The 16,109-nt window shown below is 36.8% G+C and overlaps 1 protein-coding gene across 1 annotated transcript in view; it reads right to left on the bottom strand.

Annotated features, from left to right (window-relative positions):
* Positions 1–1,466: 1,466 nt before the first annotated feature.
* The window catches only part of marchf5 (membrane-associated ring finger (C3HC4) 5), a 55,541-nt gene continuing 40,898 nt past the window's right edge, over positions 1,467–16,109 (bottom strand). Inside the window, exons 3-6 of the mRNA XM_052027845.1 lie at positions 12,309–12,439; positions 11,611–11,794; positions 6,986–7,152; positions 1,467–3,750 (exon numbers count right to left, since the gene is read on the bottom strand). Coding sequence (XP_051883805.1) covers positions 3,637–3,750; positions 6,986–7,152; positions 11,611–11,794; positions 12,309–12,439 — 596 coding nt within the window. The 3' untranslated portion in view covers positions 1,467–3,636. The remainder of the gene's footprint in view (positions 3,751–6,985; positions 7,153–11,610; positions 11,795–12,308; positions 12,440–16,109) is intronic.

Genomic DNA, 16,109 nt, shown 5'->3' with positions numbered 1-16,109 from the left:
AAAATTACAAAGGTTCTGGTCATTTTTCAATCCTCATAGGAGGGTGCCAGAAGATTGGAGGACTGCTAACTTTATGTCATTTAAAAAGGAAGAAAAAGGGATGAACGAAGCAAGTAATTAGAGGCCAGGTAGTTTAATTGGTAACAGCCAAATTTTTGAAATTCATTCAAAAGGACAGTTTAAACCTTCATTTTAAAAGGCACATATTAACTAGGGATAGTTAGTATGGCTGTAATAAACAGAAGGTCATGACCAACTAATCATTGAATGTTTGAGGTGATAAAGAGGTTCTTTTGGGTAGGATGTTTTATGTCATCCACATAGCAAGCCCAAGATCCCACATGGCAGGCTGGTCATAAACTAAAGTGTACCCAGGATCGAAGGAAGAGTGGCAAATTGACTCTGGCAGGAAGCTAAGTGTAATGACTGATGGGTGTTTTTGTGACCAGAAGGATTTTACCACTGAGGACTCGCAGGATCCAGTATTCAGTCTCACTTAGACCTAAAGGTATAGGACAAACTAGTCTGGAGATGGTACAATAACTTGCCACTTCATGGGCCATGGGGAGGAAAGCATTACACGACAAGAAGACATAGGTGATCCAGGCAAGTTCAGTATTTAAAGCAACATGTGGAATTTAATGCAGGAGATTGAGAGATAATGCAAACGAGAAGGCACAAGGAAGCAGGAGAATATACAATGTGACACAATATTTATTGGTGGGGAAGAACAAAGGAATCTTGGAGTGTATATCTGCAGATCCTTAAAAAGGTAGAAAGAAAGGCCAATTAGCTGGTTAGAATCTTTACAGGATGCTTTATCAGCAAAGGCACTGAATAAAAGGCCAAGGATGTTATACTAGGACTATATACACATGTATTCCATTGAGAACTGTATTGGTCACCATATTATAGAAAAGGTGTGATTACATTAGTGAAGTTGCATTAAATCTCCTACACAAGGACGTAGCTTTGAGGAAAGATTGGGTAAGTCTCATTTTCTTTGGAAGAGAAAAAAATTACTTGAGATGTATAAAATTTTGAGGGCCCTATACGACTAGAAAAGACCATTCTCCTTAGCAGGGGAGCAAAGGTTTGAGGTAATTGGCAGAAGGATTAGAGGAGAAAAGGAGAGTTCTTCTTCCACCCAGAGGGCAGTGGAGGTCTGGAATTTGTGTTAGTCAAATATCCATGTCCTGCAGGGCTGCAGACCCACTACTTCATGTTGGTATTTGATTGGAAAGCTCTATTTTGACCATTACAGAGATGATAGATCAAATGGCCTGCTTTTTGTAATAAATCTCTATGATTTGAATAGAAAAAAAGGTGTAAGTTACCAGTTACTGAAAGGTGAAGCAATAATTTACATCAAGGTTAAGGTATTTTTATCTTAAAGGGAACTGATGCTTGTGCAGTCAAATGGTTTGTGTATTGTCAAATTACCATTCCATAAACAGGGACAAAAAGCAGTTCAACACAATGTTTTATTACATCAAGTAGCTCTACATCAAGATAACAAATGAAAATTTGCAACTAGTAATTGATACTATACAGGTGTTAATACACAAAGGAGAAACAATCTCTTAGTAAAATATATTAGACCAAAAAAGGAATAAATTTTACACTGAAATATGGGGGAGATCATCTTAGATTCCATGAGTGTACATTATGAGCCCCATTCTCTTAAACTATTCCAATGTCTTGGAATAATTGCCAGCTTTAATCTACCCAAATACCTATTTCTTGTCATATAACTAGTCTTGGGCTTACTCCCTCCTCCTCCACAAACTGCATTGAGGTGTTTTTTTTCTAAAAAGTCTCTTACTTGTATGTTAAGCCTTCCATATCCCAAAAACTGAAATTTCTTACCTACTTCAACCAGACTATATTCTTCTAGATTTTAAAACCCAAATTTGAAATCCTAATTTTTACTGGACTTCACCTCTTTCTTTAGCTGCTTTATCTTTCTGCTCCATTAACAGATGCAGAAATCTTTGTTTACTTCATTATCCCCAATTTATCATTTTGAGCTCACTTGCAATACACCATGTCAAATAGTTTCACCTTGTATAGAACTAGATACCATCGTTCTGTCTTACACTAAATCCCATTCCTCTATCAGCCCTGAACTAATCATTCTTAGTTCTCCATGCCTCAGCACTTGGAAATTTCTCCTTGTTCTGCCTTGTACAAGCTTAATTCTGCTTTTGTATCCTCCATCCTTCACTGTTCTCTCCACATTTTATCAGTAGTGGTATTGTTTTACATTTATTTGTTCCTGAACTACTCTTCCTTATTACATCTCCCCATCCTAAAAATTCTCAAACTACTCTTTCATCCTGTATTTGCCCAATTCATACACAAAAATATTGGAAATATTTAGCAGGTCTGGTGGCATCAGTGGAGGCAGAAATATAGAGTTAAGGTTTCAGTTTAATTACCTTTCATCATAGCTAACTCTTTAATAATTCCTGAAGATCGGGGGAGAAAGGACTTAGATTAAGTTGTTTACATAAAATAGAGATACACACAGAACGAACTGAACGTTTCTGTGCTGTATTATTATATTTTAATTCCTGCTCCTGTCTAATCCTCAACTGTGCATCATAATTATGTTAAAAACCTAAATAAAAGTGATATTGAAACAAAAATATGATCTATAAAACTGTATGTTACTACGGAAGAGAAAACATAGTTTTTTTTATATAAATATTTTATTTATCATACATTTTGGCCAATGAAGTCTACAGATCAATAGGGAATACTGTACAATCAATACATGTTCAAACAAGATTATTGATATGCTAAGTTTACAAAGAGATTTAACTGCTTTGCCACGGTCAAAGACAGCAAAGAAAATGTTGAAAGATGCAGCATATTTTTGGTGGTAGCAGTTGAATTTAGGGGAAAGGTTTGGAGCAGGGAGTTGGAACCCAGTTTAATTTGTTTCATCAATAATATAATATGCTAAAGAAAAAAATCTTACAAATTTTCAACAAATGGACTCAATAGTAACAACACAAAATATCTAGGAGATCTTTAGAACCAGTAACTACCTTAAAATAGTCCTTCAGTTATCTGGTACAAAGTTGAATAAATTATTTGAAACAGCCACCAAATAATGTACTTAGTGTAGATAGAATGTAGTGTAATCACTGTATAAAATAAGAGAAACATTACTTAGCTGGGATTTAATAAAAGAAAAGTTGCAAAAAAGTACAGCTAGGGTTTATTAAAAGAAAGTGATGCAGAAGTAGTACAACAGACATCTTACAATTTCTGAAAATAAACTGTATAGTCAGCAAAAGTTAAAATGCAAGGTTCTGAAACATTTGCTGCTTTGCTGAAAGGTTAGTCTTAGATGCAATACTAATTAAATATTATGCTGCTAGATCACTGTAAAGAAAGTGCTTACAAAGCAACCAAAGCAAATCACATTCTTGGGTTCAATGATCACTGATAGCATTTGCTGCCAGTTTTAGCCAAATGAAAGTGCTTTATTTTGCTCCTAAAAATGTGTACATTTGTCTGCACCAGCAGCATACCCACAATACCATAAAACAACAGAATTTAACTAATAATGCTCAACTGCTAGGTAAGAAGGATAGCACATTAACCAGACTGCAGTCAGACTTCTCATGCTTCCTCTTCTGGAAAATTCAATATCTTGCGGTGGGCCTGACGCAAATACTGTTGCTGCTTGAAGTACACTTTAAAGGCCCCTTTGATAGCTACAAAGGCAATGCCACCCTGTTAAATGAACAGACAAGAATATTTAATTCAGAGTCAAAGTATTATCATCACATTCCAACTAGCTCTCTCCATTTCTGATGCTTTATAATTCGGTTTATAATCTGTAAAAGCAAGAGGACCATGTTCATTTTGAATTTTCATTGTTTAGGTTATTATTTTAATTTAAGTTAACCATGGAATAAGGGTTGCATGCAGAAAAAAAAAGTTCAAAATAACTCAAGGGACAAAAAAAGTTCCAAATCTTTATCAATAAGAAAAAAATACTGAATCTGTGCTTTGATACAAAATTTTAAATACTGAACTAGATGACCTCTTCCATAGGGTACAACAGTGGGCTTGGTGTTACCCGCTTCAGTCAAATATTCAGTCAATTTGGTGGTTTATATATTTTTGGTGAGTCAGAACCCCATCATTTATAATACCATCCAAAAAGCACATTTGTTTTCTTTTTGGTGAATTTTATGCTAATCAAAAGGAAATAATCATCAAAAGGGAAGCATGAGAACAGACTTACTCCTTCACCCCAACTCAGAGACAAATGTTCTCAAGTCAGATGTTTCCTGGCCTAACATTTCTTCATTCCAATAGATTGCTACCAACACAGCACCATTTTGAATAAATCTACCCATCTAGAAAACCTATAGTGCGTCAGTTCCAGAAGCAACAGCAGTTTGGGGTTAAGGATGTGTCCTTGAAGGATGAAGCTGAATCTGCTGAATGTGACTTTAGGAAGTTCAACTCTTTTTATATTGTTGGGATTGAAGAAGTCTATAAAACACAGATCTATGGACTTCAATCCATTTAACTTTCCAAAGAAAGTCACACACAAACTTTGAGGAGCAACAGCTCTCTGAATGTTCCTCCTAGCTACCCTCCCTAAATAACTGAAGGGAACTTTCAGTGGGTGGCACAGTGCCACTACAGGTATTGCAGTTATCTCAGCTCCGGCAATACACTTTCTATTCCAGCTTTTGGTACTGTCCAGAAAGTTTTCCCCGCCAACACACAGGTCTCCCTCAGATGCTCCAATGTCCTTCCACATTCCAAAGACGTGCTGGTTAAGTTAGGCAGCTAAGCCAAATTAGTCCTACTGCAGGTGGCAGGTGGAATGTTAATTGGAGAGTAGGTTACAGCAAAATAAATGAGATTATTCCGAGAATGGCAGAGACTCATTGGCTGGATGGACTCCTCTTATGGTGTATGGAAATATGAACTTGAAGGTGGTATTAATTTTAACATTAAGTTGAAGATTAATTTTAACATTTCAAGCCAAGTTCTTCATTGTTATCCAGGTTCAATCCAAAAGGTAGAAATTTTAGTGCCAATCAGGACACCAAGCATCTGAATATGGGTCCATACTCAATATAAATCTTAATTCTATTTGTAACAAGATACTTGTTCATAATATTTTTAAAATTAATACTTCACCAATCCATTCAAAAAAATTACATGAGAAAATCTAAATCCCTAATCATTTTGAAATGTTGTCTCTGGAGTTCTACCATTCCTTTTCCAATGAAGAGCCATTTATTCATTGTATAATTAACACTCCTTAACCTATTAAGATTAATATGGACATTCCTTATTCAATCCATAAATTAAATCTGCATTCCTTTCACTTATACTGGTCATCCTACCTGGATGCTCAGCTCGGCATCATCTGCAAACTATCACAGAAAAGTTCATTTTTCTATGATATTCATGAATAGTGCAAACAGCAAGAAATCTAGAATACACTACAGCAGATTCCCAAAGCCTTGCCCTCCAGATAAAACCTTGCTCATTTACTAGTAATTTTGGGTTTAACTGTCCAAGACCCTTTTCAATCTAATTTTCTATTTTACAATTTATTTCATGAACTGGATTCTTCTTTAAAAGGCCTGCAAAATATTAGCAAATAAGTCCACATCAAATATATCCATTTCATGATCTTCCACTTTACCCAACTTTTCTCTTAAAGGACTTTTGAAGTCAGGGTTGCAAATAAGAATCATGTAGATCAATGATTTCTACTCACTTTAGATCCACATCGATTAAATAGTCACTTAATTACCATATATTATATTGTATGACATGATCCTCCCTTATTTCTCATTAAAATTAGGCAGCAACTGTAACATGCTTAAACGTTCATAATCTTGTTGACACTACTTGCAAATTAATGTATTCCTTTTTGATTGCAAAATTTATAACTAAACATACACAGCCAAATCTCTACCTCTTTCTAGATATTGATAATGAATGGAGAACATTTTTGAAATTATAAAAATAAAATTAAATTTATAATATAAATAAACCAGAACTTTATTCTGGTTAGTAATAAAGTATATGCCATTCTGGACTGATCTATGACACAAAATGATGTACATCCAGAAAATAAAACTAGGGTCATAAAACTATTTTCTTGGTTCCAAACCAAAATAATTTATGTTTCAACCATTACTGCTACACTAAATACTGGATTTAGTCTCAACTGAGTTTACCACACTCTGGATTATTTGACCTCACTGGTTTATGGATTACTGAAGTTTCCTTTAGTCACTAGAGAACATTCATATTCAACACATTGGCACTGAGTAATTTGTTGTGCCCATATGACAGACAGAAAAGAATTGAAAAGTGAGCTATGAATTTATGATCTTAGGACATCTCAAAGTGCCTTAATGGCTGTGCAGTGAATTTAACTTTTAGTCACAATGCAGTTAAGTGAAGCTGTCAATTTGCACATAGTAGAATCCTAAGAAAAGCAACAAGATGATCACCAAATACTGTTTTAGTCATAGAGAGATACGTGTTGATCAGGATACTGGAAGGAATGCTTTGCTTTCCATCAAGTAAAACACCTTGTTACCTTCTACATCCACCTTGAAAGACAGATATGACCTATATTTAATGTCTTATCCAGAGGTTTGCCTCTCTGCCAGTGCAGGACTTTCTTAGAATAGCCCTGAAGTATCAGCCCAGATTCCAGGCACAGCTCTAAAGTGGAAATGCATTCCACAGCTTTCTGACCCTGAGCTAGCCACCAAGCCAAGTGTAGATATTTTAGGTTTAGAAACATCCTTTTCTGATGTTCATATTAATGACTGAAGTCACTCCATCAGTAAAAAATACCTTGAAGAACTTTGAACAGATAACAACAAACAAACATGGTCTAAAAGTTGTGCATAATAGTTTAGAGTGAGAGTATGCTTCAAAGCAAGCTTAAACTATGTTTAAGAGTACTGCTCACCAAAATTGTCCTTTGCAAGTTTGAGTTGACACTGCTGAACATTAATTTACCAACTATTGTAGCAATTGTAGGAAAAACCAAAGCCCCACAAAGGATGCGAGTTGCTGACACATGATCCGCTAGGGGGCTGGCCTCGGCAGGAACACGAGGAACTGGGCAACCTATTCCTGCGAGAATAAAAGAGGAAAAAGGATGAACAAAGGCAAAAAAAAAGTAAAACATTTCCGTTTTGTTTTGACAAGAGAGGACTGAAAATATCCACTGGCTACGTTACTGGAAATATTACTGTAAGAATGTTATCCATATGGCTATGCACTAGATTAAAAAGTACGACTAAAAGCCAAAGCAGCGTATTCATATTTCACTAAAAGTAGACATGATAATTCACCACCTTCCTCTGTCTCTATTGCACTGCAGGCTGTCCACTTAGTCTCCATTTTCCAAATACAGAGACAAATCCTTCATGCCTATAAAAGATGGTCAAAACTTGATCTGAGGTTTCAATACAAACGAAGATCACAGCTTACAGCTATAATTCCTGGAATTTAGGAGGTTAAGGGATGATTTGAAGAAAAAAAATTCAGGATATTAAAAAGGGAACCAAGAGGGGGCTAGAAACTGTGTGTGTTAGTTGGGAGCTCCAAGACCATTTGGGAGAATGTCAAAAAAAAAATTCGGGACAGGCTTTTCAATGGCAAACTTTGGATAAACCTCTACACAGTGCTGTGAAGTTTGAAGCTTGTCCAGAAAATTGTAAGTGATCTATAATCAGTTGTTAACTTTAAAGCTTTAACTTTTCTTAACAAAAATCTAAAGCAACATGAAGCAAAGCTAAGAATTCTGCAATGAATGAGCCACACTGAATGATGAAACAAGCTATTGAGGCTAAATGGATTCTTATTTTGTTCCCACGACCCATGCTGAAAAGAAGCAAAACTTGTATAAGCCCTCAGATATTATAAAGAGTTTCGAGAATAATTGTTTTTGAAGCTTGCTTACTATTATTGCGTAGGCAAATGTGGCACCTAATGTTTGTTGAGAATAATGCTGACAAGGCATAGGAGCACATTATTTTCTGTTAGAGTTTTAAGTTCCTTCACATCTAACGTAGCAGGCCATCAGGAGGTCAGTTTAATGTTTGGTCTGGAAGGTTGCACTTTGCACAATCCAACATTATGCACTGCAGAGTTTGTCAGGGCCACGTGCTCAGGTCTGAACTAGCGTTTCGCTTGACATCTGTGTTTACCTGATACCATTAACCAACTATGATCACAAACTAATTTCACTTCATTCCTATCTGCAGTGGCACGGACATTCAGAATACATTTAAGATTTTGTTAGACAGCTGCCAGATTTAAAAGACCCTTAGCAATAACCACTCACTTCACATTTTCATGTTTGCAGTGAGGCAAATGCTAGCTGTCAACATTAGCAATAAGGATGCATTTATAAAGAGAATGAGCTTCTCAACCTGCCGTCCATACCCTACCTTGATGTGCATTCCCTTTATCGCCCCTGGCCTCTTGTATATCAACTGCTCTCTTCACTTAACCAATGACTACTGCCTTTAAATCCCAACTATGATCAAGCTTTTGCACTCTTTCTCTAGTTTACTATTCATACACCTTTGTGAAGTGGGGTTGGTGTTTTAAATGTGCTATGTAGTTGCAATTGGTCATTATTGTTAATGCAGCACTGGACTCTAATCAGGGGTAGAACACCCACCTCAAAGATGCAATTACAAACTTCACTCCAGAGATTTGGGTAGGTAATCCATGTAACATTTTAGTGCAGTACTGAAGGAATGCTGCCTTGGAGGTCACATCTTTTGGAAGTCACTGAATTGAGGATCTGCTTATTTATTGTGAAAGATCCCACAGTAATATTCAAAGGAAGGAAGTGATGGTCATCTGTTAGCTTTATTTTTCAACCAAAATCAATACAATGATTATCTGGTCATTTATCTCAATGTGTGGACATTTGCTGGTGGCTACAATTCAAAAGGCGTGGAAGCATTGTTATAAAGCACTTTGACATATCATGTGTAATGAAAGACCATATAATGCAGGTGTCATTTTCTCTTTTCTCCCTGCTGCCAAATCCTGCAGATACCTTAAAGCATGAATTATTGTTAATTTTGCGTAATCCCAAAAGGTTTAGCAAGTCAATTACAATGAATCAATTATACATTATTTTTCAAAAGGTAGTCACTCTTGTACTTTATTGGCTACAAGGGAACGTCTTAAAGGTCATTAAAAAGACACTTTTCATAACAGCTTACCCCCCATTAATCACAAGCTAACTGTTCTGATTTTGCCTTCAGCAGAGGAAAATTGAAGTTTTTGTTTAAAAAGGATGTAGTAAATTTTAGTGTGCAACATGTCACAGTTAATCACCAATGTATCTTGTTCCCTCTGCATTTCATGAGAACATCTGAACTATATTTTAGATCTAGTTGTATGTGATGCCATCCCATACATACGTTTATTTGGATGAATCTACAAACGAGCTTTTCATTGCACCTGTGCATATGACACTAAACTCAACTTTGAGGAAAAATATCTCTGCATTCTCATTTTACTCCCATTTAAATTCTGCTTCAATTTTGGATTCCATCAGCATGAATAATTTGTATATTGCATATAAACAGCCTGCATAATAATGAAAACTTCCACCATTCTAACTCACATTGATGCTCAGCTATTTCAAAAGGACAAATCCTTTTCAAGCTAGCTTAAAAGAGTCAGCATTACTTTTTCCACCCGATGTTCTCACAAACATATCAGCTGCCCGAAAAATTTCTGTGGTGACTCTCCATACTCCAGATACTTTCACAGAATGGTAATATTTAATATCATGCAGTTCAAGGAAGCTACAGTGTAAATCATCAGCATTTCAAGAGCACCATGCGAGATATTCCATTGCAAGTCTCTTAGGAAGTCTCCACTAAACTACTGGAACTCGGTATACAACATCCTCAACATGCAAACCACCATGAAATTCATGAAAAGCCATTTTTTGTTATGACATCAGTAGAGAGATTCCAGTGAAGTATTCCAGAAAGAATTTGGTTTTGGACTTCAACAAAATGGTAGACTTGTATCTGAAAGATGGTGGGATCTCTGCAATCATCACCACATTATGGCAACACAGATAGGTATGGACAAAACTGACAATGGGCAAATATAAGGAAATGAAGTAAAAGTATCTTCACATTGAGATAAACTATTAAAAGATTCAACAATGCAAAGATTACCAAAAAAAAGCATCTTTGTAGAGCTTTCCAATAACAATGGAGGTTTCTGAACTACCATTTCTTGGAAGTTTCAAGCCAGCCAACATCATACCCAAGATTCTAGAAAAAGCAATATAGAAAACCAGGACAACCCAAAGGGGCCAAAGGATGAAGCATCAAATAAGGTGATCTGAAAGTAGAATAGTTAGCTGCAAGCTTAAAAATAGTCCAAATTAGACCATTAGACAAGGCACTAAGTTAAAAGTCAAGCACAACTGTGAGCCTTAGAATAGATTACAATGTCAGATACAAAATTATGAATGGAACATCAACAGAATAACAAATTTCTAGTGCTTATGTTAATACCCCTTGCTTGCAGATGCAGTCTAACAGCTGTGATAGTCAAATTATAGCAGTCTATCAGTTTTTCTTTCATACCAAATGATGCAAAGTAATTCAGTCCACAGTATGTAGAATATTAACTAGATAGAATAGCTGGAAAATGCTCTCTCTGCTGAGAAATTTGTGAATTGAACGTTGGTTATCCAGTAGACTTTCACCCAAACTTTGTGGATCAAATAACCACCAGGGTAAGTGCATCACAAGACATGGCTTCATTAGAGTCCAACTGCAGCTGAACATTTAGGATCATATTGAGGATCATGCATTAAGAGCACAGAGTCCTGTGCAAGTGGCAGAAGGATTAGACCAGCTCACAAACTACCCACTGCTTGCCCTTTCAACCAACTCCTTCCCCATCTGTAGAAGAGTCTTTAGCCATCTCAGAACCCACAAAACCCAAGTGGCTGCAAATCATCCCTTTGATCCCAAGGACCTCCTAAGAAGCAGCAGCTTGCCGATATCTCACCTTTGGTAGAAAATACTTGTGGCCAGACAAAACAATGATATTAACTGTGACTATGCAACCAAAGGATTTCAATAATGTGAATGAGAATTCTTTATCTAAGCAGCAAAGTAAAAGGATCAGTCACATTTTCTGATAATGGAGCTACACAATTTGTAGCCACATCACAAAAGAATTACAATTTAATAGAAATATATATGCACATTATTTTGTTTTTGCACATATTTGTGAAGAGTATGAATGATACACTGGAGTATACTGTATTCAGTTCAAAACTGCATTAATTTTGGAGCTGGTTTTCTAGCTATTATCTTCACAACTACCAGAAGGGAAAGGACTGAAGGGTTAGTGTTTACATCCTCAACAAACAGGTAAGTACTGGGAATTTATGTTAACAATATTTCTAAGTAAGACTTGATAAGGAGAGAATTTCTTTTATAAGAGAGATGAGTAATTTATGCTTTAGGTAGTTACAAAGCTTAATCACATTGCTTGGAAACATACTGCTAAATGTTTTTAGATTACCTGGAAATATACTATTTAAAATCTGCAACTTATTGGAGTATTTTCGCCAGAGTCTCAGCACGTAGTCCTCCCAACGAATCATCTTGCCCAAAATAAGCATAACTGGAATGGTTGGAAGTCCAATTAAGAGGAATAGTGGGTCAGCTCTCTCCATGACATCTAGGCCTTCTTTATGTCCTACAACCTGAATGTAAAAGCCCACAGCATCCATTATGATAATTTAGTCGATAATTACAAAAGTTGACATTGCTGATATTGATTAGGTGACAATTCAAAAGGTCTACATCAGTAATCTTTAATCATTTACATATATCATCACTTTATATTACAGAAGTCACTCAAAGTTTCAATTTTACATAACTGCATCCACATGAAAATAAAAGTAAATTCAAGAATTAAAGAGCTGACAGCATGTGTAAGTGACTTATGGGCAACGCTAACAGTGGCTTTTTGTTTGAATGTGTGTAGAACTTCTGGAAAACATGTTATGATTCACCATATAGATGGAAGATCAATGCTGTATTTTCCATATGTATTAAGGCAGTATGAGATGAAACTTTTGGCAGACAATAACTGTGCCTAAAAGAATGATTTATCTTGATTTCAAATTTATTTTGCAATAAATTACCAGTGATTATTCACATGTGATTAGCCAAAGGGTATTTTTTTTTGGTTACTTACAATTGACTGCATTTTACCTGCATAACAGTCACAGCTCCATAGGTGACAGCTGTCCAGTAGATAGAACCCACCATGATTCCAGCTGCAGCAAATGGACATGCTTTTGAGATTAGACGGTCTGCAAGATCCAATACATAAACAACTGGACCTAAAACAAGGCACAAAAAAAAACAAACTGAGAAAGTACACAGAATTTTATTTTGAATTAAATAAAAGTTAATCAAATCTTTATGTTCCTAAATTATGTTCCGTGTGACACTTATTCTGGCCAAATGAAAAGGCAGTTGTTTTAAGTTTACTCATTTTAGCCCAACTGTTAAAAGCATAGCTGTTGATAATTAATAAAGATTGAACAGGCTTGTAGAAAATTTCCCACTGTAATCAAAGATGATTTGCCCTGATTCAATTGGTAAAGTGCAATAATTGAAAGAGCAATGAATCAACTAGAGGCAAACTTGTAAACATCATGATCCAGATTCTGTGGTTGTAATAACAGCATGACTATCAGTATTTGCCATCACCTACTTTCAACCTGTCAGCATTCTCCAGATTTCTGCACAAACATTATTTAACATGGAAATCTTGAAGCTGATGTTGGTGAGTCAGTGCTCCTTCACTTGCTGCACTGAATGCACCATTCGCCAACTAAGAGAGAACACTAGAACAGATTCAAATTAAAATTATTTAAACTAGTCTTGCTTTATTCTCTCACATCAAGTATCTCAAAATAAGGAGCATTAAAAAAAATCTTTCAGCTTCTGCTCAAATTACCGTGCAATGTCCAAACTTTATTCAGCAGTGTTCAAAATGAAGGTTCTCAACCTGAGATGTTGACTGTCCATTTCCCTTCAGAGATAATGTCTGACCCTTTGAGTTCCTCCAGGATCCTGTGCGTTGCTTTATTCAGCACCCTGTGTAATGTCTAAATAGTTGAACCAAAATTGTGGTTTTTACTTAGTTTGAGAACTCTATGGGCTGTCCACATAACCATCTTGATGATATCACAGCTGCTGGGCATTAAGAATCCTCCTAAAGTAATGTTAGATAGTAAGAGATGTCAGAAAAAGGGAAGTTCTTACGATAGAGGTCACCAGATCATCATGGATGTTTTATTTGAAGCCAAAGGCAAGTGATGTTGTTTTGCTGGTAAATACAATCTCCGGGCCATTTTCTCATGGCTTTTTTCATCAAATGCCCTCCTTTTTTTAGCCACTTCACCACCAAAAGCAAACTGGAAGGGGCAATGGTTGGGAGTATACTCTGTACTCTTCCATAATAGTGATAACAAAGTTATTTCAGAATAGGCATAACATCAACTAAATTTCTTCCCCCCCCCCCAGTATGGTGCAGTGTGTGACTGGAGATCCCACTGGGAACTCCTTTCACACATGGAAACTGAGACCTCACAAGGACACAAGTACACAGGTAAAGAGATCGGGTCAGAATCAGTCCTCCAAAATATCACTGAATGTGCAAATTTGCTAGGATTCAAGCCAAACCTTAAGCTTATTTCAAAAGGCAAGAAAGACTATTATTTTATTTTAATTGATATGGAAAGAAACAGATTCAGTCATAAAACACTTTATACTTTTTATCCCATGATGGATAATTAAAATAAAATCATTAGCTTTAGTAGGCACAATATTCTACTACCCAACTTTCAGCTAGGTAAATCTAATCATTTACCAGACTCAACAAAACAGGCAGAACTAGAATATTAGTAGTAGTATACTTAAGAAAACTGATGAAGGCATGATGATAGATGTAGTTTACATGACTTTGGCAAGGCCTTTGACGAAGTTCCACATGGTAGGCTGGTCCAGAAGATTAGGGCACATGGATCCAAGCCGTGTTGGCCAACTGGATCCAAAATTGACTTGGTGACAGACGTCAGAGGGTAGTGATCAAGGGTTGTTTTTCTGACTGGAAGTCTGTAACCAGTAGTGCACTGCGGGGATTGGTGCAGAGACCATTGCTGTTTGTCATGTAGGTGACTTAGATGAGAATGTAGGTGGACTCATTAGCAGGTTTTCTGATCAGAGCAGTAGACAGTGAAGGTGGTTGTGAAAGGACACATAGGGACATAAATCAGTTGGAAAGTTTGGTCGAGTGGTGGCAGATGGAAATTAATCCAGACCAGCATGAGGGGATACACTTTGGGACATCAAATACGAACAGGACAAATGCAGTAAATGCCAGGGACCTTAGGAATGTTGATGTACAGTAGGACCTTGGGGTGCAAGTTCATAGCTCTCTGAAAATGGTGACATAGATGGATGGGGGGGGGGGGGGGGGTAGTGAAGAAAGCATTTGGCAACTTGCCTTCATAGGCCAAGGGATGAATACAAGAATTAGGATGTTATATTGCAGCCTGACCAATGTTTTGTACAGCAGTACTTGGAGTACTGTGTACAGTTCTGGTCATCACACTACAGGAAGGATGTGGTAGCATTAAAAAGAGTACAGAAGAGATTAACCAGGATGTTGCCTAGAATAGAGGGCTTTACCTTATAAGGAGAGATTGAATAGGCTGGGTTTGTTCTCACTGGAACATGGGAGGCTGAGTGGTGAAATTATGAGGGAGCAGATAGTCAGAATCTTTTTCCTAGGGTGGGGGAATCTGAAACTAGAGGGCACAGGTTTAAGGGGAGAAGGGAGAGATTTAAAGGAGATCTGAGGGGTAAGTTTATGGAACAAGCTGCCAGAGGAAGTGCTAGAGGCAGAAACAATTAATTTAAAAAGGTATTTGAATGAGCACTTGGATGAGGAAGGAGGGATACGGACCTAATGTGGGCAAAAGAAATTAGCAAAGATAGGCATCATGGTTGGCAAGTTGGGCCAAAAGGCCCGTTCCTGTGCTGTACAACTATTTCATTCCAGTGTGGGATCCATAAGAGGAATTAATTTCCCATTAGGTAACTAAAAGGAGCATTGAAATAGCTTTGAAAGTAAAAGGCTAAAGCTTCACAAACTTAGAGACTGGGTGAAGTTCAAAGAGATCCAGGTGATCATACACACAAGTCACTGAAAGCCAATGTGCAAGTGCACCAAGTGATTAGGCAAGTCATTCGTTGGCCTTCATTTCAATATACCCCTACCATAGAGGGAGTGCAACAAAGATTCACTGGTCTGGTTCCAGGGATGGTGGGTTTTCCAAATGAAGAAAGGTTGAGTAACCAGGCAAGTAATCTCTAGAGTTTAAGAATGAGAAAAGATATCATTGAAACTTAGCAAATTCTCACGTTTCAAAAGGCAAGATGCTGGGAGGATGTTACCCCTGGCTAAAGAATGCAGAATTGGGGTCACACTTTCAGAATGAGTAAGCCATGAAAGACTGAACTGAGGAGTTCATGCAGCATGTGGTGGATTTTTGGAATTCTCTAGATTGAGGTCTATGAAAGCTTAGTTGTTGAGTTCATTCAAAGCAGAAATTAATAGATTTCTAAATAATTAGGGATTCAAAGGATAACTGGAATTGTGCAGGAAAATGGCACTGAAGTACATCAGTCATGATCTTGATGAATGGCTGAAGGAGACAGATGGCTTACTATTGTTCCTATTTCTTATGTTCTTAGTTTAAAAAAAACAAAAATCAAGCTTTTGCAGAATTCTGAATTTGTAGTATTTATCGGCAAAGCTTGTCTATTACACAAAAAAAACATGTCTGCGTGTTTACACCATTGTATCCCATCACATATTTGCCAACTATTTTGTTATCTTGAGCCTTCAGAGCTAAATTTGGAACTTGTGAGGCTGCCTAATCCAGGTTCAGAAGCAGGAGGACAAAACTGCTTTACATCAGAACTAAAAGTGACTGG

The sequence above is a fragment of the Pristis pectinata genome, chromosome 12 (assembly GCF_009764475.1).
Source record: "Pristis pectinata isolate sPriPec2 chromosome 12, sPriPec2.1.pri, whole genome shotgun sequence".
NCBI classification, from domain to species: Eukaryota; Metazoa; Chordata; class Chondrichthyes; order Rhinopristiformes; family Pristidae; genus Pristis; species Pristis pectinata.
Note: the sequence above shows the minus strand (reverse complement) of the source record. Positions and strands in the feature narration are given on the sequence as shown.